Source organism: Trichomycterus rosablanca, chromosome 3 (genome assembly GCF_030014385.1).
Source record: "Trichomycterus rosablanca isolate fTriRos1 chromosome 3, fTriRos1.hap1, whole genome shotgun sequence".
NCBI classification, from domain to species: domain Eukaryota; kingdom Metazoa; phylum Chordata; class Actinopteri; order Siluriformes; family Trichomycteridae; genus Trichomycterus; species Trichomycterus rosablanca.
The window spans coordinates 3,542,631-3,567,393 of record NC_085990.1 but is presented as its reverse complement, the minus strand read 5'-3'; the positions used below and the strand labels follow the sequence as shown (position 1 = coordinate 3,567,393).

Genomic DNA, 24,763 nt, shown 5'->3' with positions numbered 1-24,763 from the left:
CAGAGGTGTTGAGGGTGGGTACGTTTAGCAGAGGAAGGGCACAGTCAGAGGAAACGGTGGGGTGAAAGTCAGATAAGCATCTGGATTTGTACCTTATTCATCCTGTTAACATTCCAATAGACATACCAACAGAAGCTACTCAGCATTCCTGATTTTAAGAGGAGCACAACGAGAGTTTAGTCACTGAATCTGCTATTTGATCTTTTAAATTCTTGATTTTTGTGGCTGTTCTTATTTGTGTATGTTCTCATTTACTGATACAGATTAACCCAGTTTTTTTTAACCCAATTAAATATGCTACTGTGCTTTCAATGTATCACCCAAATACTATTGAATTAAATGAAATATTACATTTGTAAACGTTTAAATTAAGACTTAGTTAGTTTAATTAGTTTATCATTGTTTTAATTTTAAATCAATAAATAATTCTAAATAATACAGAGAAAATGATAAATTATATTTATATTAGCAGATTTATTATAAGCTTGCTGTCGTTTAACAAACCAAATGTCCAGAAAAGTTGGGACACTTTCTAAAAATGCAATAAAATCTAAAAACTGTGACCGCTCGGGTCGCGCAGCGGTACAATACACTAGCACACCAAAGCTGGGTGTGGCTATCCATACACAAGGCTGAACTCGTGCAGGTGAAAAGAGGCAGTCGGTATGTTATGGTATGTTATGACTGATCGGTGTATATACTGTATATACAGTATATATATATATATATTAGGGCTGTCAAACGATTAAAATTTTTAATCGCGATTAATCTCAGAATTTCATATAGTTAATCGCGATTAATCGCATTAAAAAAAATCTGTGTATATGTTATAGAAAACAAGGATTTTTAAGTGAAATGTTACAATTAAAATGGTGAACACATTTTATGCTAAATGTACTTATGTTAAAAACTGCTGGGACAAGAGAAAACTGTAAGGGAGTTTTATTCACTCACATACTAGGCAGTAATACTATCCAGCAGAGACCCTTGACTTTGTATAAATGTCAGATTGTAGGTTAGAATTTCTCCATCAGCAAACATTGTAGATCAGCGGTGCTTTAGGTGGGATAAGGCGTTGTAACAGACTTTTCTGTGGTTGTATCGTGAAAATGGTTTGATGGACGTTTCTACACGAAGAGAGTGTGTTTTGACCCTTTGGGGCTTCCATAGTTCATGGACTAACGTGCTTGACTCAGCTGTCCGGTATTTGGTACCGTAACAGAATAAGTTAATAAAGTGTTCTGCTCCCGACAACTTGTGAATATAGCGTGTATTTATTTCTTTATTAAGAAAGTGCATCCCTACGATGCTCGGTTACATTATGTTAACAAACCGCAAATGAAAAACGGTGGCAAGTCCGACATTAAAACGTTTGTTCTACCAGTCAAGTCTCAACATGAACTAGAATTTGCGTTAACGGCACTATTTTTTTTAAATCGCGTTAAATTGAGATCGCGTTAATGCGTTATTATCGCGTTAACTTCGACAGCCCTAATATATATATATATATATAACCTTATTAACAAGGTTTCTTATACAAATGCACCCACGTTCTCATTCTGAAACAACCTTGTGTTTAGCTAATTTACTATGAAAGCAATGTCTCTTATATTATTATTTTAAAATGTTGTAAAAAATTACAGATGTAATCTGGATGTTAAATGTTTATGGCACTTACAGTGACTCTACGCCTGCTTCTGCCCACACAGATTGCTGCACGTATAATTATGGTGGTGTATGGTCATGTTCTTCTAAAGAGCTAAAACCTCAGCATCACCCCTTTTTTAAAGCCACATCATGGCCTCCTTCTGGATCCGAGATCCGGACAGCATGAGGTTCTTCTTGCTAGGTTGGTGTGTGTACGTGTGCGTATGAGCAAGCTTTAAACCGTAGGCATGTACGAGGAGCTGCATTAGTGTGGAAACCGTTCGTTTGTACAGTAGTGTTTTTTTGTTTGTGTGGCCAGCACACGTCCCTGGACCAGTGAAGCCACAGCCATGTAGTTTGTGGTTATATGGGCTCCTGTGGAGAAGCAAAACAAGCCTTACAGCCTGGAGGACTGATTTTTATTCCTGTGCAGTCTGCTGCTGTAGAACGAATGCCTTTAAATGGGAGAAATCTGGTTTGATAGACGGCAAAGCTCACAGCAGTTCACCTATGCACGTCTCAGACGTAAACAGGCATTTTTTACACAACAGCATGGACATAGGCGGTGTGATCAAACCCAGCTGCTTAACATCTTAACATCACAGACAGTCCTTTAAAGGAAAATGTCATGTTTGTCTGTTTTAAATAGCAGGAAATGATGTACAGTACAGTTGTAGAGCTTGGAAAAATGTCACTATATACATGTATACAAAGTGTACACTTAAAAAAAAAACTACTGATTTGCAAACTGAAGCAGAACTTGATGATTTATTGACCAGCCCATCGCCTCGCCTGACCAGTAAAGTTTGACAAACAGGCCCCATAAAATATTTCATTAAATTTTATTTCATTTTTATGTTTTACTACTGATTTATCCCTGGAATCACTGTCCTCAGTGCAGTAACAAAGGACTCCAGTACATCACTGGGCCACACTACCCTCAGACATAGCCGGCCGATAGCACTGCTGGACATTTGAAGACTAAAGTGAAACGATTGTACAGTTTTAATTAAAGGTGGACAAACCTGTTAGAAATATCAATATTTTCACTTATATAAGATGTTTTTTTCTATTTATTTATGCATTTTCTCCCAATTTTATCATAGTCAATTTGTCTTACGCTGCTGGTGGATCCCTGATTGCAGTCGAGGTGGGTATATTGCTGCTCACGCCTCCTCCGACCCGTGCGCAGCCCTTAGCGTTTGATGACCCCACCCACATACTCTGGTCATCCCGCTCTAGCAGAAATGTGTCTGCTTCAGGCACTGCCAATTATGCCTGCTAGATGGTGCCCAGCCGACCGGTGGCAACGCCGAGTTTCGAACCAAGGAGTTCAGAATCTCGGCGCTGGTGTGCTAGCGGAATATCCCGCTGCGCCACCTGGGCGCATTTATATAAGACTTTTTGATACTAGGAATGGAAGCTATATAATGGAAAATTTATTTTTGGCAGTGTTTGCTGTAACCCAGTGGTCCCCAACCACCAGTACCGGTCCGTGGGTCATTTATTACCAGGCAGCACACAGAAAGAAGAAATAATTAGAGATCGCTACAAGAGCCATTAAATTTACAATACTCTTCGGGTGTTATTGTAATAACAATCACCACTAGATGGGAGCAGCATCTCGTTGCAGCGAAAAAAGCTCAGGATTCACACTGATTTTCCATTCTATAGTTATACTATTTTAAATCCCCCCACCCTTGCTGGTCCGTGAACTTATATCTTATATATCGTGGTGCAAGAAAGGTTGGGGGCCGCTGCTGTAACCAACATTTCATGCATTTGACATTTCATTTAGAACAGTTAATCTTGTAAAATACTCTTGCAAGTCTTGAATTACACTGTGTATTACACTCTTTTTTTACCTCAGCCATGTGATGTTTTGCACAGAAGCGAGTTTGGCTAAAGTAACTTTTTTAAAGAGGAATTCATTGGAATTTGGGAACATGGCAGTATCTGCTCCCATCGGGGGGAAAAGTATGAGAGAGCTGAAGAGAGAGATACAAACAAAAAAAGAAAGAGCCACCATCCTGTTATTCTCTCTGCAGAGGACAGTTCAGAACGACAGGGTCACGTCGGAGCATCAGATAACTCAAGCCTGGGCTACTGAGCCAAACTTAACAGGGTTTAGTCTCAAACTGTGGGAACTCGAGCTGTAGCTCTTAAGGTCTGGAGTTTTGAAGCCCAAATGAGGAGAAATAAACAAGACAGAGCAACTGTTCTACTGACATGCAAGCAGTTCCAATTGCTTCTATTTGTGCTAATATGTCAATTACATGTTTCAGATCTTATAACTAATTTTAAAATAAGATAAAAACAATGTGAATAAACACATTCTATTCAAAAGAAAAAAGGATTCATTCAAAACCTGTATCACTTTGTGAAAAAGTAATTTCTTCCTTTAATTTTACTAGCCACACACAGGCATGATTACTGCCAGATTTGTCAGGTTTAAATAGAACCTGTCTGCTAATGTGAAGCACATGATGCCACGTCAAACTAAATCTTGTAGTCTGGAAAGCACTACAGAGCCATTGCCAAGGCTCTGGGACTCTAGCGAACCACAGTGAGAGCCATTATTCACAAAAGGAGAAGCCTATCAAAATTTCATCAAGAATGCATCAGCGACTCATCCAGGGGTCACAAAGAAGTGACACAGGAGCACTAAACTTTTCTTAATTATCACTGCTCATACGTTCTCTCCACTTTATATATTTTCTTTATGCATTTTCTCCCCTTTTTCTCCCTTTCAGAGCGTCCAATTGCCCGATTGCGTCATGCTTCCTCTCCACCAATGCCGATCCCTGCTCTGATTGAGGAGAACGAAGCTAACCCACGCCCCCTCCGACACGTGGGCAGCAGCCGTATGCATCTTATCACCTACACTTTGACGAGTGCAGTGCAGCTCAGCGTTGTGTACGGAGAGACACACCCTGAGAGCACTCTTTTCTCATCTCTGTGCAGGCGCCATCAATCAGCCAGCAGAGGTCGTAATTGCACCAGTCATGAGAGAGAGACCCCATCCGGCTTAGTCCCACCCATCTGAACAACCGTTGTTCATGTGGCCGCTCAGCCTTAGACGGCAGGCAGAGCTGAGATTCGATAGGATGTATTCGAGATCCCAGTTCTGGTTCCAGCGTGTTTTTTATATCGCTGCGCCACCTGAGCGGCCTACTAATGAAATTCTTTGTGTGTTGTTTTAGTACAACGTCACGTTAAGCTTTATTTTTTACGTTAAGCGCTGTTGCATTTACCGCATCATATCAAACAGTTCCAGCCCCACCACTGCCAGGTTGCTGCTGTTGGGCCCTTGAGCAAGGTCCTTAACCTTCGGTTGCTCAGACTGTATACTGTAACTGTAATGTAAGTCGCTTTGGATAAAGGTGTCTGCTAAATGGTGAAAATGTAAAAATGTAAAATCTCATTGGAGGAGCTCTGAAAAGTTCAGCAGCAAACTGGGTCAAAGTTCAGTCAGGCTGAGGGATGCACAGTGGCAAGCTAAATGGCATCGCCACACTCCACAGGAAACAATGGAACAATGGGCGCAAAAGTGGTTTTACTGCTTCTCATGTGAATGCGCCCTAAGTGTGTCCATACAGTTCTAGATGCAACTGGTTTACACACTATTAACAATGAATTAATCAAAAACCCATTAGGATAGTGTCCTTTAACACCTTTACTAAGTGCATAAGCTTGTCGGCTTTACATTTTAGCTGACATCTGACCAGAGAGTGTGTGATGTGTGTATGATATAGTGTATGATGTGGTGTATGATATAGTGTATGATGTGGTGTATGATGTGGGATTAAATTAGTCTCAGACATAAATCACATTGATAAGAGCGCCTAGAGGTCAGAGCCAAATCATGTGGATTTTTTTATGTATCCTAAGAGGAACTGATTCTGCTTTTCCAGTGCTCACTCAGCACATCACAGTCTTCCAGGATTACTTTAAACAAACCACAACATTTAACCTTCTTACATACATGAGCACATATATTTTACTTATATTCTTACAAAATCATTGGTGCTCCTCTCCCCTCTCTCCAGGACTTGTATACTTCAAGAACCAAGAAACGGGCAGAGAAAATTATCACTGACTCCTCACACCCTGGACATTACTTTATCCAACCCCTCCCCTCCGGCAGGCGCTATAGATCCATCCACATTAAAACCACCAGATTTAAAAGCAGTTTCTTCCCACAGGCGATCTCCCTACTAAATAAATAAATGACTGATAATACATAACACGTAAGCGTAAAAATATTCATCTGCTGCCAAATTGACTACACTGTAGTACTCATCCTACATGTTGTGCACTTTACTGTTTTGTAAATATTTCAGATGCTGCTAAATTACATATCTGTATATTGTGTGTATATAATCTTATAGTTTGGATAATTTTGTGATTTTGTGTTTAATGTTTAATGTATACGTTGCTTGTACACTGTATCGTACCATTACTAGAGAGATACCATCAGCCGGAAACAAATTCCTTGTGTGTATCCACATACCTGGCCAATAAATCTGATTCTGATTCTGATTCTGATACACCGATCAGCCATAACATTCAAACCACCTCCTTGTTTCTACACTCACTGTCCATTTTATCAGCTCCACTTACCATATAGAAGCACTTTGTAGTTCTACAATTACTGACTGTAGTCCGTCTGTTTCTCTGCATGCTTTGTTAGCCCCCTTTCATGCTGTTCTTCAATGGTCAGGACCCCCACAGAGCAGGTATTATTTAGGTGGTGGATCATTCTCAGCACTGCAGTGACACTGACATGGTGGTGGTGTGTTAGTGTGTGTTGTGCTGGTATGAGTGGATCAGACACAGCAGCGCTGCTGGAGTTTTTAAGCACCTCACTGTCACTGCTGGACTGAGAATAGTCCGCCAACCAAAAATATATCCAGCCAACAGCGCCCCGTGGGCAGTGTCCTGTAACCACTGATGAAGGTCTAGAAGATGACCGACTCAAACAGCAGCAATAGATGAGCGATCGTCTCTGACTTTACATCTACAAGGTGGACCAGCTAGGTAGGAGTGTCTAATAGAGTGGACAGTGAGTGGACAAGGTATTTAAAAACTCCAGCAGCGCTGCTGTGTCTGATCCACTCATACCAGCACAACACACACTAACACACACTAACACACCACCACCATGTCAGTGTCACTGCAGTGCTGAGAATGATCCACCACCTAAATAATACCTGCTCTGTGGTTGTCCTGTGGGGGTCCTGACCATTGAAGAACAGGGTGAAAGGGGGCTAAAAAAGTATGTAGAGAAACAGATGGACTACAGTCAGTAATTGTAGAACTACAAAGTGCTTCTATATGGTAAGTGGAGCTGATAAAATGGACAGTGAGTGGATCAGCATATATTTTACTTACATTCTTACATACATGAGCACATATATTTTACCCCTTTTGTCCCTCCATATTTTACTCTCTGTTTTTGCCCCGTTTTGTTTTACTAGTCACAAGAGTCGCTCCTGCACAGGCGCACAGTTTCCGTGCTGATTATGGCTGTTTGGGGGAATATTTTGTGGCTTTAAGCGCCTCTTTATATGCAAACCAGTCCCACAAACACCTTTAAACTCACTTTGCGGTCATAACTTTTGGAAAGTAGGAGTTTGTGTAAATAAACAAAACGGCAACGAGCTTGTAAGCTGACAGTCACGTTTTGGTGAGAGTGAAAAGTGTAAAAGTCAGAAATTACAGTATTTTTTATCAAATTGAATATATTCTTGTATTTATTTTTCAGTAAACAATTCAAACTGAAGGATCTTGCTGTGCGACAGCTTGGCGAGTTATTAGGGCACACAACATGGACCAGCAGGGTGTGGTAGCATATATGTCCCAGTGAGTCACTTACTCCACTGTGTTAATAAGTGTTTGGTGGGGGAGGTCACATGCCACCCCACTCCCTCATTCTTACAAACCGCACACCCCCAGCCCCACATGTGGCACCAGCAAGAACAACCACAAAGAGCCGAGCGCCGGTCCAGGACCCGAGTGTGTGTTTGTACGAGTGTAGGTTTGCACTTCCAGATGTGTTGGATTATTGCCGTTTACTCCAGTTTACTGTAACTGAGTTTTACTGGTGCCACTGGTTTACTCTGTGTCTCTGAGCCAGAGTTGTGGTTACTGGAAGCGTTACCCGTCACTCCAAGTCTCTCTCAGTCTTATTGTTTTTCTCAGTCCAAGCAGATTTTATTTTACTTTGTTGTTTTTGTGAGGTTGTAAAGGTTAAAAGATTGGAGTTTTTGTACAGTTACTGTACATTTTGCTAAGTAGCATTTACAGTAAATAAGGTAATAAACAGAAACAAAAGTTAATGAAATCATTAGTATTAGGTGGTAACAAAGCACTGTGTTAAAAGATAAGTAATAAATGGCTGCTGCTCATGTTTCGGAGGGGATATGGGTTAGCTTCGATCTCCTCGGTCAGGGCAGGGTTCGGCATAGACAGAGAGGAAGCACGATGCAAATTGAACAATTGGATGCGCTAAAGGGGGAGAAAAAGGGGGGAAAAAATAATAATAATAATAAAAAAGATAAGTAATACAGTGGTGTGAAAAAGTGTTTGCCCCCTTCCTGATTTTCTGTTTTTTTGCATGTTTGTCTTTTACAGCGTTCTGGAGGAATTTTGGCCCACTCATCTTTGCAGAATTGTTGTAATTCAGTTACATTAGAGGGTTTTCGAGCATGAACGGCCTTTTTAAGGTCATACCACAGCATCTCAATAGGATTCAGGTCAGGACTTTGACTAGGCCACTCCAAAGTCTTCATTTTGTTTTTCTTCAGCCATTCAGAGGTGGACTTGCTGGTGTGTTTTGGATCATTGTCCTGCTGCAGAACCCAAGTTCGTTTCAGCTTGAGGTCACGAACAGATGGTCGGACATTCTCCTTCAGGATCTTTTGGTAGACAGCAGAATTCATAGTTCCATTTATCACAGCAAGTCTTCCAGGTCCTGACGCAGCAAAACAGCCCCAGACCATCACACTACCATCACCATATTTTACTGTTGGTATAATGTTCTTTTTCTGAAATGCAGTGTTACTTTTACGCCAGATGTAATGGGACACACACCTTCCAAAGAGTTCAACTTTTGTCTCATCGGTCCACAGAATGTTTTCCCAAAAGTCTTGGGGATCATCAAGATGTGTTTTGGAAAAATTGAGACGAGCTTTAATGTTCTTTTTGCTCAGCAGTGGTTTTCTTCTTGGAACTCTGCCATGCAGGCCATTTTTGCCCAGTCTCTTTCTGATGGTGGAGGCATGAACTCTGACCTTAACTGAGGCAAGTGAGGCCTGCAGTTCTTTGGACTTTGTTGTGGGGTCTTTTGTGACCTCTTGGATGAGTCGTCGCTGCGCTCTTGCGGTAATTTTGGGTGGCCGGCCACTCCTGGGAATGTTCACCACTGTTCCATGTCTTCGCCATTTGTGGATAATGGCTCTCACTGGATTCCCAAAGCTTTGGAAATGGCTTTATAACCCTTTCCAGACTGATAGATCTCAATTACTTTCTTTCTCAATTGTTCCTGAATTTCTTTGGATCTCGGCATGATGTGTAGCTTTTAAGGATCTTTTGGTGGACTTCACTTTGTCAGGCAGGTCCTATTTAAGTGATGTCTTGATTGAGAACAGGTGTGGCAATAATCAGGCCTGGGTGTGGCTAGAGACAATGTACTCAGGTGTGATAAACCACAGTTACAGTATGTTTTAACAAGGGGGGCAATCACTTTTTCACACAGGGCCATGAAGGTTTGGATTTTTTTTCTCCCTTAATAATAAACACCTTCATTTAAAAATTGCATTTTGTGTTTACTTGTGTTGTCTTTGACTAATATTTAAATTGGTTTGATGTTCCGAAACACTTAAGTGTGACAAACATGCAAAAAAACAGGAAATGAGGAAGGGGGCAAACACTTTTTCACACCACTGTAAATGAGGACGTGGTATTTAAAAAAATTAGTTATAACTAGGGCCCTACGAAATTCACGGAAAAATGTGCTTAATTTCACGAACCAAATTTTTCAAAAATCACAGATTTCACAGATTTTTAAAGAAAAGAGCCACAATTCACGACAGTCATTAAATTACACTCATATATTAAATGATAGATTAAATAAAAGCTACAATACACAGCACAACCTACCCTGATGAATACATAAATTCTCATCCGTGTTTTGACGCACCCCTTCTCTGCGTTCACAGAATAGTTTGGGAGTTTTCACTACACGACTGATCGGCGATAGGAGGTTTCACACTACACCATCTATCACCAACTGGAATCACAGGCGAGTCTGTCTGGTCTCCCAAACTACGTTTTGTCACGAAAACAAACGCAAGAAGTGACGAGGGGTTTAATGATACCACGTCCAAAAATGCACGTCAACAAGTAAGCGAGCGATCAAAATTTGTGCACTGATGTGCAGCGTAAAATCAAGAAGAAAAAATAAATGAATCTGAGTGGATTTGGCTACGTGACCAGCATGGATTGTTTTGTTCTGTAGTGAAGTTGGAAGTTAATATATATTTTTTGTAATGCAGTGTTGGTATTATGGTTTGGCATGGACGATAAGTTCACAAATATTGTAAAGCTTGTGTGTGAGCCGATATAGCTGCTCGGCGAGTGTGCCGCAAGCTGCTCGGATCGAGTTGTTGAGTAGTTTACACATAGAGATTGAGAGCCGAGTTTAGATTGCCGAGCGACCGCCGAGTTGCTCCAGAGCCGCTACATCTAGCGGTGGCCAGTCGCCAAACGAAAATCAGGGCAAAAATCGTGTAGTGTGAACTAGGCATAAGTCGTGTTTTTACCTGCTTTAGACTTTGACATCTTGGACATTTTGTCTTACCGGAGTGTAGAGAAGCACACTTTCCATAGACTAGGAATCCCCAAAAGGGACAAAACACACTCAATACGTAAACACACACATCAAACATAAATGAAAAATGTTAAATCGCTAAACACAAACTTGAATTTTGAATTTCACAGCAAATTGCATATTTCAGGGGAATAGGCTTATTTCATGGTTCGTGACGCAATTTTCATGGTTGGTAATTAGGAAGGGCTTTAGTTATAAATGACAACACAAAATGTATGATGGCAAAGCTTGTAAATTGAATTTTGATTTGAATCAATTTACTCACTAAGCATTTTACTGGGCCAAGGACATTACAGAATTTGTTTAAAACAGGTATACTGTAAGCCCTGATAAGTTCAATTTACTTAAAAAATTGAGGAAACCGGTTGCCTTAAAAAAGTTAAGTAATGTATAATGAAAACTTAAGTTAGCATAACTTAAAACATTAAGTTATAACACCTAAAATGCAAGTTGATTAAACTTTCTTTTTTTGTTATACCAACTGCTTTTTCCAATAATTCTACTCATTATCTTGAGCTCAATGGAAAAAAATATAGACTTCTTCTTAGTTTTTATGTTAATTACATTTTAAATATCAATAAGAAATGTTTATAGAAAAACAGACAGAATAATACAATTATTTTTCTTTTATTTCACTTTGGAAGTATTTACTTGAAATACAACATGTCAAGGAAACATCTTGAAAACATCTTGAAAACTGTACAAACTGTATATAAAGTTCTGATGAAAGCACAAACAGCTCTTTAGAGTAACCATGAACCTGTACTCAGTTTCACACAGCGAGCTGATTTCTTAACGTTTGGCTGGCAGCTCTCTAAAACAAAACAAAGAAACAAGAAACAGAAGTATTAATATCAACATTAATACCATTCATTTAAGGATTAAAATAAAGCAAGCCAGCACACTCTTTGCTTCGTATGAAGGCTAGCATTATTTATTTAGTGTCAACATTAAGATAATTTTTTTTAAACAAAATTGTTAAGTAAAGTACAACACTTACCAAAATTAGACTGGAGTTGGGTTAACGGAAGATGAAAAAGCCCCATCAGACTGGTGTACATGCTACTCAAAAACAGCACAGTCAGGAAGAAAATGTTTGTCGACTTAGTTTAACAAAGGTTCCACTTCGCAAAAGATAGTCGAGAAATACAAACTGGTTGTCACAATACGGCAGACTTCTCAGAGCACCTGCGACAACACTCACTCACTCACTGTCTTAACCGCTTATCCAATTAGGGTTGGGGGGGTTGCTGGAGCCAAGTCAATGGGCGTAAGGCACACATTCACCTATAGGGCAATTCAGTGTCTTCAATTAACCTGACTGCATGTTTTTGGACTGTGGGAGGAAACCAGAGCTCCTGGAGGAAACCCACGCAGACACGGGGAGAACATGCAAACTCCACACAGAAAGGACCAGGACCGCCCCGCCTGGGGATCGAACCCAGGACCTTCTTGCTGTGAGGCGACAGTGCTACCCACCGTGCCGCCCCCTGCGACAACACAGTTCTTGGGAATATGTTCTCAGAACAAGCCACATATAGACATGAAGCCTGGACACTGAAGGAAAAGAAAAGAAGCTTGATTTTGCCCGATTGCCCGATTACGTCATGCTTCCTCTCCACCAATGCCGATCCCCGTTCTGATTGAGGAGAACGAAGCTCACCCACGCCCCCTCCGACACGTGGGCAGCATGCCGTATGCATCTTATCACCTACACTTTGACGAGTGCAGTGCAGCTCAGCGTTGTGTACGGAGAGACACACCCTGACAGCACTCTTTTCTCATCTCTGTGCAGGCGCCATCAATCAGCCAGCAGAGGTCACAATTGCACCAGTCGTGAGAGAGAGACCCCATCCGGCTTAGTCCCGCCCATCTGAACAACAGGCCAATCGTTGTTCATGTGGCCGCTCAGCCTTAGCCGGCAGGCAGAGCTGAGATTCGATACGATGTATTCGAGATCCCAGTTCTGGTTCCAGCGTGTGTTTTTGCCGCTGCGCCACCTGAGCGGCCAAGAAGCTTGATTTTTGAGAGCAAGAGCTTCAGAAAACTTGGAGGAAGATGACGATCACTGAGCGAGTGGATAAATGGCCAGAACAGAAAATGAGCTACTGAACCACAAGTCTCTCAAGTTACGTGATGTAAATATTTTAATAATTACTAAATATTTTCACTTCAGCCTCGAGTTCCACCAAAAACCGAGATTGTTGGTTTGTGTTTCTTTGGTAAACTGAGAGAACCGTTGTCTTTGAAAATGATCTTCTTTTAACCACGTTTGTCATTTGTGGATGGAATCTAAGGAGCTTGATTAATGTGGCAAGATTTGGGTCTACGCCCGCAACCGTGCACTTCACTTGCCCGTCCCCACCCCCCATTTCTGTCACAATTTTACGGCCCAGTTGTTTTTCTCCTTTTTTTATTTTCCTTTGCTCTCCGTCCCGGTTCCAAAAAGTGACTAATATTTTCTCCTCTAATTAATGCTGAGCTTTAAACGAGAGGAGCGAAGGGGGACGGAAAATACTCAGTGCCATGTGTTGTGTGTAGAGTTTTACCATATACTCGTATTACCAGAAAAAGGGGCTTGTTATCCCATCATGCTTCTCTCCACCGTCCTGAGCAGAAATAAACGTATGGGAAATTCAGGGGAACATTGTGCCCTTGAGCATCTATCTATCTATTTGTCTGTCTGTCTGTCTGTCTGTCTGTCTGTCTGTCTGTCTATCTATCCATCAATTTATCCATCTATCTCTCTAACTGTCTGTCTGTCTGAGTAGTGTAAAAGGCCGGCTGGCTGATAGCAACACTGAGGTTTGAACCCTGATCTCAGTGAACCAGATGGTGTGCTGGTATAATAGTCTAGCTCCCCTGGCAGACTTAATTATGAAGCTGAATAATTAGGTAAATAAGTTAAATATAAAGTAACTAATAATTAAAAATTTGTGCATAATAATTATAAATCACAGAGGTTTGTGGCCCAAACATTATAATACATTGATGTATTTGTCTAAGCCCTAACTGCTTATATAAACACGGTTGACTGTGTCTGAGTGAGGGAAGCTCGGGCGCTGCAGCAGTAATACTGATGCCCTGTTTCCATTACACAGTACCAGACGGTACCACACATTAAATCCATGACTGCACATTGTATAGTTGTTTTCATTTCAGGTGACCCATATTATAGCTCTCTTTCCTCGTCAATCAATCAGCCAGCAGAGGTTGTAGTTGCATCAGTTATGAGAGAGAGACCCTATCCGGCTTCATATCCCACCCCTATATGAAGAACAGGCCAATCATTGTTCATGCGGCTGCTCAGCCCAGCCGGCAGGCAGAGCTAAGACTCGACACGATGTATTCAAGATCCCAGCTCTGGTGTTCTAGTGTGTGTTTTTACAGCTAGATACTCAAATACTAAATTAGGTTACCCTAAGGACCAAGCATTCCAAAACAGGACAAACAGGGTGGGGCGAGAAACTGCGCTGATCATTGATTGGTCAAATCCAGTTATCGCCGCAAAAAGTGCTACATAACAACCATCAGATTTAAAAACAGATTGCAATGGATTTAATTTGTATGCATAAATTAATAATTCATTTAATGTCCAACACCAGACAAGGTCAGCCGATCGGGGTGCAAGCTCTCACCAGTGTGTGATGAGTAAAGAAAGTGCAAGAGAATTTGAGGCACATTAAAAATGAAATCCAAATAATTTTACAGAGAACGCAGTTCATGAGTTACCAGAGGTTAGCAAAGCTGCGCAGTGAGAAAAATATAAAACACCCCAACAACCACAGCAGGGCAACTCGCTCCAGTTTGTTTTGCTAATGCTGTTGTTTACAGGAGCTTCAGTGTCTCGTAAAGAGTGTCGTCAGAGCGTCACCTCCGGCCAGAGATGTTCACAAGTCACAAAATACGAGTCCGAGTCAAGTCACGAGTCAATATAATAAACACAAAACATATATTGGAAATAAACAAATAATCTGTAAGTTCAGATAAAAACAGATTAGCGAGTGTATTTAGCCATTTTACTTTTACTTTACTTAACTTTCCTCCTCATTGTGTAAATGAATGTAATTTCTGTAACAAGAAGGTTCCAGTTAAAAGCTTCAACTGATACGTTTTGTTTTAATTACAGAACAAAAGCGCTCGATAAATCACGGCACAGCGGCCAAAATCCCAAACACAGCAAAAACCATCATAACCGCTGCTTACCTTAGCTTCTGTTCTTCCAGATGCTATTACATTTATAAGCGTGTGTCCCATTAGGAACAGAATCCGTTATTTTGTAAATGTGCTTATAATTAAAAACCTCTAAACTTTTCCCGGTCGTGAAGTAAAACAGGAAGTCGTTAGAAAGCCGATCGAGCGTTTCATTACCACGTCATCTGTGTGACGCAAACTGAATGAATGCAAATAACAGCATTTCTTACTAACAATTACAATCAGAAGGTCTGATTGGTTCAGAAAGCCATTAGCGCCAATTCTGTAGGATCGTTCCATTCACCCCAGTCGTTCCTGTGAAGTGCACTATGTAGGGTATTCCACTGTTTTATGATGCGTCACAAGAAGAGGCTGTGTCCCAAATCAAAATATCAAAATATGTGTGGACATGCATGTGTTTATATATATATAATTGTCACACGTAACTAATGTTAACACATGCTGACGCCAGGGACTGTTGTTTACGAGTTATTTTTTAGTGAGTCATGAGTCGACTTGGAGTCATTTGAAACGAGTCTGAGTCGAGTCTGAAGTCACTGTGTGTGACTTACGTGCAAACCCGAGTCCCCATCTCTGCCTCCAGCAAACGTCTTCCTACTTTCACTGGCTTGGATAGTTATGGGTTTGGATGTGGACTGTAGTGTACTGTAGGGTACCATGCAGTGGAAAAGGGGCTCTGCAGTCTGAGGCTGATGCGCTGAGGTGCTGACGTGTCCGGCCAAAGAAAACAGAGAGCATAACGTGTTCCTTTGTGTTAAAATAGTGACTGTTTTTATACCTTGCTAAGGCAACTGGTCCATGCTCAAGCTTTGCACACGCTTACATCCACATCGGGCCTTCAATGTGCCACATACGTACAATTTCCTTACATTTCCAGAGGAATCTAAGGTGTTACGTTTTTATGTACTGCTATTGTTTAGCTCAATTTTCTCTACCTGAAATGTTTGAGACCCAAGTTTTTCAAGTGAGCATACACCGACCAGGCATAACATTATGACCACTGACAGGTGAAGTGAATAACACTGATTATCTCTTCATCACGGCACCTGTTAGTGGGTGGGATATATCAAACAGCAAGTGAACATTTTATCCTCAAAGTTGATGTCAGAAGCAGGAAAAATGGACGAGCGTGAGGATCTGAGCCAGTTTGACGAGGGCCAAATTGTGATGGCTAGACGACTGGGTCAGAGCATCTCCAAAACTGCAGCTCTTGTGGGGTGTTCCCGGTCTGCAGTGGTCAGTACCTATCAAAAGTGGTCCAAGGAAGGAACAGTGGTAAACCGGTGGCCAAGGCTCATTGATGCACGTGGGGAGTGAAGGCTGGCCCGTGTGGTCCGATCCACACATGAATCACATCCAGTTAATGCTGGTTCTGATAGAAAGAAGTCAGAATACACAGAGCATCGCAAGTTGTTGCGTATTGGGCTGCAAAAAGGGGACCAACACAATATTAGGAAGGTGGTCATAATGTTATGCCTGATCGTTGTATATCCTTTTTGTAGACATTAGGTTTGGGACCTAGTAAACGTGATTTAACTCCAGCGCTCTGGGCCTTCATGCTAAATGCTAGGAAAGTAAATAATAAATCAGCGATGTGTGTGCTACATCTGGTTTGATTTGTCTCTTGTTTTATTAAGGTCCTGCTGCGGCTGTGAAAGAAGCTCTGCTCGACCCTTTAAGTGATTAAACTTCTACACTTTGGAGGGTCAAACACTTGTGCGTGGATCTTCCACTTAGCTTGAGAAATGCCCACGTCTCTGGGTACCGATGGAAAATAAAATGTGTTCACTTTTTCTAAAAATAGACACACGTGGTAGTCATTCTGCATGTGGGTTAAATTTTGGAGTCTGAAAATTAAACAAAGCATTGATGAAAGAACTCCCAAACCTTGATTCTGGTATTTTCTCTCTGTATTTGCTCTCCCCCTCTTTCTCTGTCCGTCTGCCTCTCTTTCTTCTCGTCGTCTGTAGTTTAACGTCTCTTTTTCATTTTACTGCTCCACATGAAAGCAGGAGAGGGCAGGGTTCAGCGCTCTGCTTTCTGCATTAAAAGCCGCTCTGAGCTGATTAGTGTCTGTGCTCGAACATCCCAGCGACCGTCAGGACTCACGGTGGTTCGCTCACATTCTCAGTAAACGATATCAGTGTTTTCTCACCGTGATGACATCTACACATTCCTGGCCCTCGACCAGACCAGCAACAGTTGTGCACTAAAGTGGATCGTTATGATGGATTAGAGGCGGTGGGGTTCAGCGTCCGTGGTCTCTGTGCTTGGTTGAAATGAAAAGGATTCGGACCTAAAAGGAAACCAGTCTGAACCCTCGGGGTTCACATTTTATTGTGGGCCGTGGAAAATGCTGAGACACACAACCTCCCAATTACGTAGTGTATTTATAGTTATCATGTTGCCAAATATACAGACACAAAAACACAGTAGCTAGATAGATAGATAGATAGATAGATAGATAGATAGATAGATAGATAGATAGATAGATAGATAGATAGATAGATAGACAGACAGACAGACAGACAGACAGACAGACAGACAGATAGATAGATAGATAGATAGGGCAGTGATAGCTCAGTGGTTAAGGTACTGGACTAGTAATCTAAAGGTTGCCGGTTTAAGCCCCACCTCTGCCAAGTTGCCAAACAAAGGCATCCTATTCTCTTTGAGACACTCTAGACAACGCCAGTACATTATTACATTATTTACACATTTACTTACTTCTAGGGACAATGCAGGTCTGCCCATACTGAATAATTAACACACATACAATAAAAACCCTCAAAACGCTGTGAGAAAAAACAAACGTACCGAAGTAATATTTTGTTTTGCAACTGTCATCTAGAAGACTTCTCAGTGAAATGGAAGTCAGAAGTCTTGTGGAAGTCCTGATAACACTAAAAGAGGAGAACTTTTATTTTTAGTAGGAAGTTAAACTTAAAGTCCAAAAAAGACACTAAATTGTTCCATCATGCAAGAATGACTGAGAGAGGTTTATTCTTTGTTAGTATCTAATCATTAGTGTTATGATGAATCCAGTGCAGCCTAGAAGACCTTTTTCGTGAAATGGCTGGAACTCTTAAGGTCCAATAAGACTAAAGTAGAAGTTTTCTTCTTAGCAGAAAGTAAAAAAGGAACGACACTAAATTACTCCACACTGCTGTGCAAAATTCATTGTCAAGGTTGTTTTTGACACTTATACACTGAAAATAACACAAATATATAATATAAAAACACTGAAGTACAATTGAAACAGTTAAAAATCAATAAAAATAAAAGCTGCACTTTACTCTTCTTTAATGTTTTCTTACTCTTCTTAATGGTGGAGATGCTGGATGTGACAAAACCACTTTTTTACTGTGGTTGTAAATGGTTGACTTTTTTGTTTGTTTTCTGTATTTATTTACATTTTAAATTAGACACAGTTCTTTATTTTCTGCTATTTATATATTGAATCATTGAATCAAATATAACACAAATCATTTAACATTGTTAAAAAGTCTCTATTTTAAGGCTTTGTAGTTAGCTCAATAGCTAACAAATCTAGTTTGGCAAATACTGAATGACCACAATAATTACATGTGGCACTAAACAGGTTAAGAAGGCTATTATGCTGTACTGCACTGGTGTGGAGAACAGAAAACCACTCAGGATTCAGTCCACTTACACGACGGCAGCATCAAAACAAACAAAAAAGTTCACGATGACAACAATCATTACATGTGTATGGGTGGAAAAAATAATGAGTCTACAACAAAACTGGAATTGATCCATGTGAATTAGGCCAGTGTGTGATGCTCAGGGATGAACTGACGTCCGGTCCAGTGAGCCGTATATGATACGAGTATTAGTTGGGATTTCGATTTTCATCCCTGTTATTCTCTTGTGTTGTTGTAGATCTAAAGACGCTGCCTGAACAGTTTTTAAATTAGGGTGTGACTGGCACATTTTCATGGCACATATGCTGATAATCATTAACTAAGCTCTGTTTTGTACCATTCCACAGCACTTTGTGGTCAGAAAGAAAAAAAAACTATGCAGAGTCACAAAAACACAGAGTATTTACTCCAGACTAGTAAAGTGACTCGTGGACCCCAATTAAAAGCTCATAGTTCTTCTCATTAAGTGGTGACTGATACAGATGTGAAAGCAAAAGGATAAAACGGCATTTTTTTTAAAACTCGGAGCTTTAATGGTTGTTTGGTGTTTAGGTTGAATAGGTTAAAATTGGTTTCCTGGCAGTGTTTACTCCGGCATTGTTTTCAGCTGCTCTTGTTTTTTTGGGGTTGATACTCTGAGTTGCATACCTGATTTGGCACAGTTTTTACACCGAATGCCCATCCTGATACCTTTATTCATGCTTTGGACCAGCACTGAGAGCCCACTGGCAAGTGAACCTCTAAGTGGCTAGGCTGTTTAGCCATCCCCCCCAGCCACATGATACCCTGGACAAGGTGCCAATTCATCACAAGGCTTCAGACGGCTTCAAATGAAAATTCTGGCCTGTGTTTTGACACCCTACCCCCCCGAGTCCTCATAATTGGTTGGGAGTTTTTCAAACTCAGTTACCCGAGTCGTGTTTTTAGCTGCTTTACTCTTCGACATCTTGGACATTTTGTCTAACCGATTGCTGGTGTCTTTAGAGTTTGCTGAGTTTATAAAACTGTACATAGACAAACTATCTGCAGCACAGAGATGATCACGTGTGTAGAGAAGCACACTTTTTCTTTGACTATAGAATCCACAAAAGGACAAAATGCACTCAATATGTAAACACACACATCAAACATTGTCAGCACACTACAGCACAGAAAAGTCTCTAACACTTACGTATTTGCTGTATGATTGCTTTCATACGCTACGTGAATTTTTCCCCCCAATTTTCTCCCCTAATCTAGTCGTGTCCAATTACCCCGATTGCATCCCCCACTGATTCAACCCTCCACCGCTGACTGAGGACGCTTCTCAACTGACACACGCCCCCTCCGACACGTGCTCAAGACAGACTGCATTTTTCACCCACACGAGTCGAGTTCATATATACCGATCAGCATTGTGCACGGAGAGCCACACCCTGATCAGCATTATCCCTCAGCCCTGTGCAGGCGCCGTCAATCGGCCAGCAGGGGTCGTAATTGAATCAGTTATGAGGGCCCGTGATCCGACTTGCCCCTAACCCTATGAACAACAGCCAATCGTTGTTCATGCAGCCCTCGCCCTCGCTACGTGAATGTTAATGTTAAATCGCAAAACACAAACATTGAATTTTGACTTTTACAGCAAATTGTGTCCGTGACGCGATTTTCAAGGCTGTGAATTAGGTATGGCCTTACAGATAACACTGCGATTAGAACCCGGATCTCGGGGTAGTGGGATAGACGACTGCACCACCTGAGTGCCTGCTTTCACTTTTCTTGTCTGGCACAACTACATTTTTTAATTTATTATGCTGCAAACAGCCACTTTATGAGCTCCAGTAGAGATTAATTTAATACATCTGACAATACAGCTGATAATAAGCTGTGTGTTAAATGTTGTGTGTATTTAACGTTGATCTATAAAATGTTTTCACGTTTTCACGAGTTCTGAAAGTGAACATGAGAGCAAAAAATGTTCATGAGTGACGTTTCAAGAGTCGCCTGATTAAAACCAGATGTACACACGAGCTTTGCATGTACGTGGCTGTGTGAGTGTGTTTATTTTTGTCTGTGTGTTTATTTTTGTTTGTGTTCATGTATAAACGTGTTTGTGCGTGTGTGTCACTTTCCAACATGCAGAGGGTGAATTGGCGGCACTAAATCGCCTCTTGGTAGGAATGAGTGAGTAAACGTGTCAAAGTGTGTCGCCGTGTGATGGACTTTTTTTCTTCTTTCAGCTGCTCACATAGATAGGGGTCGCCACAGTGGCATCCAAACAGATTTACAATTATCCATAAATACAACTGGGCCCCTATGATGGCCTTTCATAAAGGCCCAACAGTGGCAACTTGGCAGTGGTGGGGCTTGAACTGACAACATCATGATTACTAGTCCAGTACCTAAACCAATCAGCTACCACTGTCCCTCTGTCCACAGTGGATCATTCTGGTCCATGTACCTGATCTGCCACAGTTTTTCCTGACGCAAGACTTCTTTTTTCTATCAGGGTTTTGGACCAGAAGTGCACCATACAATGCCTGTAAGACAAAGCCAATCATGTCTGTGTAGACATCTGACTGGCTGATAGCTTAGGTAGTGGGCTAGTGTGTTCTACCACTGTTCTTCCTGAACACCCACAAAGACATAATGTGTATAAATTTCACATTTAGCTTGGAAACAGTGTGGTGATTAGACAAAATTCTGAGTATCTTGTTGGAGTTGTTGGACTTTGCTGTGTGACTCTTTAATGCAAGAGATCTTCAAAAAGTTTCCGCACTTTTATATTTTGGTTATCAGCGGTGGGGGTGTAGTAGTTGGAGGAGTAATCGGTCGTGACTGAGAGACGCTTATAGTCCAGATTTAGCTCCATCTTTTTGGACACTTAAAGAAGCTTTAGGGGAAAGAAGATTTTAATGTGATGATGATGTGAAAGCAGCGGCGCATCAGTGGCTACATGCTAAACCAAAAGCTGATTAAAAAGTGATTATGTAGGAAAGAGTAAATAGATAAAGAGTTAAAAAGTGCGGAAACTTTTTTAAGAACCTTTGTAGCATACAGAGATGGGGACTCGAGTCGCACACACAGGGACTTCAGACTCGACTTGGACTCGTTTCAAATGACTCAGATTCGACTCGTGACTCGCAAGAAATGACTCGTATACAACAAAAGTCAGCAACATTAGTTACGTGTGACAATTATATATATATATGATCTGACATAATTTCGATTGTGTCATTTCTGCTCTCTAATAGTGCTCCAGCCGTTTTAACTAACGACTTCCTGTTTTACTTCACAACCGGGAAAAGTTTGGAGGTTTTTAATTATAAGCACATTTACAAAATAACGGATTCTATTCCTAATGGGACGCACGCTTATAAATGTAATAGCATCTGGAAGAACAGAAGCTAAGGTAAGCAGCGGTTAGGATTTTTTTTGCTGTGTTTTGGATTTTGGCCGCTGTGCCGTGATTTATCGAGCGCTTTTGTTCTGTAATGAAAACAAAACGTATCAGTTGAAGCTTTTAACTGGAACCTTCTTGTTACAGAAATTACATTCATTTACACAATGAGGAGGAAAGTAAAGACACGAAGTAACACGGCTAAATACACTCGCTAATCTGTTGTTGTTTATCTGAACTTACCGATTATTCGTTCTACACTACATTTCCAATATATGTTTTGTGTTTATTGTATTGACTCGGACTCTAGCCTAAAGACTCGTGACTTGACTCGGACTCTAGCCTAAACAGTGGCGTAACTAGGAGCTCATGGGCCCCAGTGCAAAAATAATTTTTGGGCCCCCTCAATATATATATATAGTTATTTTAATTTTATATAACGAAAATATTGTAATATAATAATAACGACCTGGCGAGTGCCCCCCCCCCCCCCCCCCCTTCCCTGCCATGGGCCCCAGTGCACCTGTAGTTACGCCCCTGAGCCTAAAGACTCGTGACTTGACTCGTGACTTGTGACTCTGGTAGCATAGCAGGAGCATTTCAATCAGTATTCAAGTAAAAGAATTCAGCATAATAAATGTAAAAGAAATAAAAGGTAGACATTTTCTGTTTACTAGGTATTTTTCTGTGTATACGTGTAAAAACAAAACACTACAGGTTGTCACATTAAGTATAGTCTAGCTGCAGTAAGCACATGTTAGGAGTTGTTTGAAGACGTCGCTGAAATGTTTATGATTGTGTGTTTACTTTTTCCTGTCACTCTTGTTCATTATGGTCTGCACAGTTGTGTTTAAACTTTGCTACTGTTCAATTTGGCGTCTTTTGTATATCGCCTGTGTAACCGTCCTCGCTTCGCTTCATTACAGAGTATTTTGAAACATGGTTTTACTCTGTTATCGCTCACAGTTCGGTAGCTGTAAACCATTATGTCAGCGACGCTGAAGGAAAATAAACTGCGCTGCTGTTTGTCTAGAGAAGGTTTGAAGGTCTCTCAGAAAGAAAAACCACAAACACAACCTTATCAACATGCCTTTAATCTTCGAGCAGAATCTGGTGATGTGTTCACTCATTCATTTTCACTTACCCCTTCATCCAGGTCTGGGTTGTGGTGGGCCTGGCGCCACTCTAAAACACGAGGCACAAAGCTGGAATCCATCCTAAACAGGGTGTCAATGCATTTCAGAAAAACTTAGACAGACATGTATGTTACAATATAAATAGCTCAGCTGTTAAGGTACTTGACTAGTAATCAGAAGAGCCCCATCACCGCCAAGTTGCCACTGCAAGGCTCTCAACCCTCAATTGCTCAAATTGTATGCAGTGACAATTGTAAGTTATTTATTTATTAGGATTTTAACGTCATGTTTTACACACTGTGGTTACATTCATGACAGAAACGGTAGTTACTCATTACACAAGATTCATCAGTTCACAAGTTTAATGTCAAACACAGTCATGGACTGTGGGAGAAAACCGGAGCTCCCGGAGGAAACCCACACAGATGTGGGGAGAACATGCAAACTCCACACAGAAAGGACCTGGACTGCCCCACCTGGGGATCAAACCCAGGTCCTTCTTGCTGTAAGTGCTACCCACAGAGCCACCGTAACTCTGGATTGTAACTTTGGATAAAAGCGTTTGCCAAATAAGATAAGATTTTATTGATCCCTCGGGGAAATGAACTTGTAACAGCAGCAGTATAAAATAAACGTGGTAAAAAAAAAAATACAACCAAGTGATTTTTTTGGAAAAATAGAAGCTGCTAGACAAAATTGCACACATAGTGCGTAGTTATTTACACTAAGAAACGACTAAAATAGCTCATTTTGCCAGTTTCACGTCCATGGTGGCACAGGATTCGGACAGGATTAAGGGACGATACATAGAAACAACGTGAGAAATAAGACAAGGTTAATATAAAAAACTAGAAAAACAAGAAAAGATGGAGCTGCTGTAACAGGCTGTAAATATAAATGTATGGGTGGCAGGTTGGCATGGCGGGTAGCGCTGTTGCTTCACAGCTTTCTGTGTGCAGTTTGAATGTTCTCACTGTGTCTGCGGGGGTTTATCCCTGGGGCTCCAATTTCCTTACACAAGTCCAAAAAGAAGAATCGAGGGCGGCTAAAATAATAATCAGTCCCATCAGTTATGGGTTGATGTAATAAGTGCAACAGGCCTGGCTGCACACTAAAGGTATTTTTTATTGTATTTTTTGCAGAAGTATGATGTTGCTGTGGAGCTGTGCGGTCCTCTTTCTTGTGGGCTCTATATGTGACCTTGCGCTGTGTTTGAACCCCAGAGATCCCAATGTGTGCAGTCTATGGGAAAGGTAAGTACCAAACACAGAGACCACCAGTAAGGGCGCATTCACATGAGAAGTGTTTTGTGTTTGTTGCATTTGTGTGGAATAACCGTCAAATCCAGTCTGAAAGCTTCACATGTATCTGTGTTTATCTGGATTTCCCTCACTGTTTCACTTTTAAACTTGTGTTACAGCTCGAGCTTCTGAGAAATTGTGAGAATCAGAATCAGCTTCTCAGAGAGTGTAAAACGCTTATCGTTAAAAATAAAGCTTAACGTGGTTTAATGTAGTAAAAGAAGGAGACAGGAGCACTAAACTACTCTTCATTATTACCGCTCATAAGTTTTCTCCACTAATGAAATTCCTTGCTCGTTGTTTTAGTACAGTAAGTCACGTTAAGCTTTGTTTGTACAGCCTAACTCGCTTTTACCGCATCATATCAAACAGTTTGTCTCATTGGAGGACCTTAAAAAGTTCAGTGGCAAACTGGGTCAAAGATCAATCAGGTGAACGTGTGCGGTGTGCCGCTTAGGAAACAACGATTTTGGCAGTTTTGCCGCTTCTCATGTGAATGCACCCTTAGGCTTGAATACTGTATTAGCATT

At 41.0% G+C, this 24,763-nt stretch overlaps 1 protein-coding gene across 1 annotated transcript in view; it reads left to right on the top strand.

Moving 5' to 3' along the window:
* Window positions 1-24,763, top strand: part of pear1 (platelet endothelial aggregation receptor 1) — a 79,753-nt gene that overhangs the window by 20,599 nt on the left and 34,391 nt on the right. The window contains exon 2 of the mRNA XM_062991708.1: window positions 24,075-24,185. Within this exon, the coding sequence (XP_062847778.1) occupies window positions 24,079-24,185 (107 nt within the window). The 5' untranslated portion in view covers window positions 24,075-24,078. The remainder of the gene's footprint in view (window positions 1-24,074; window positions 24,186-24,763) is intronic.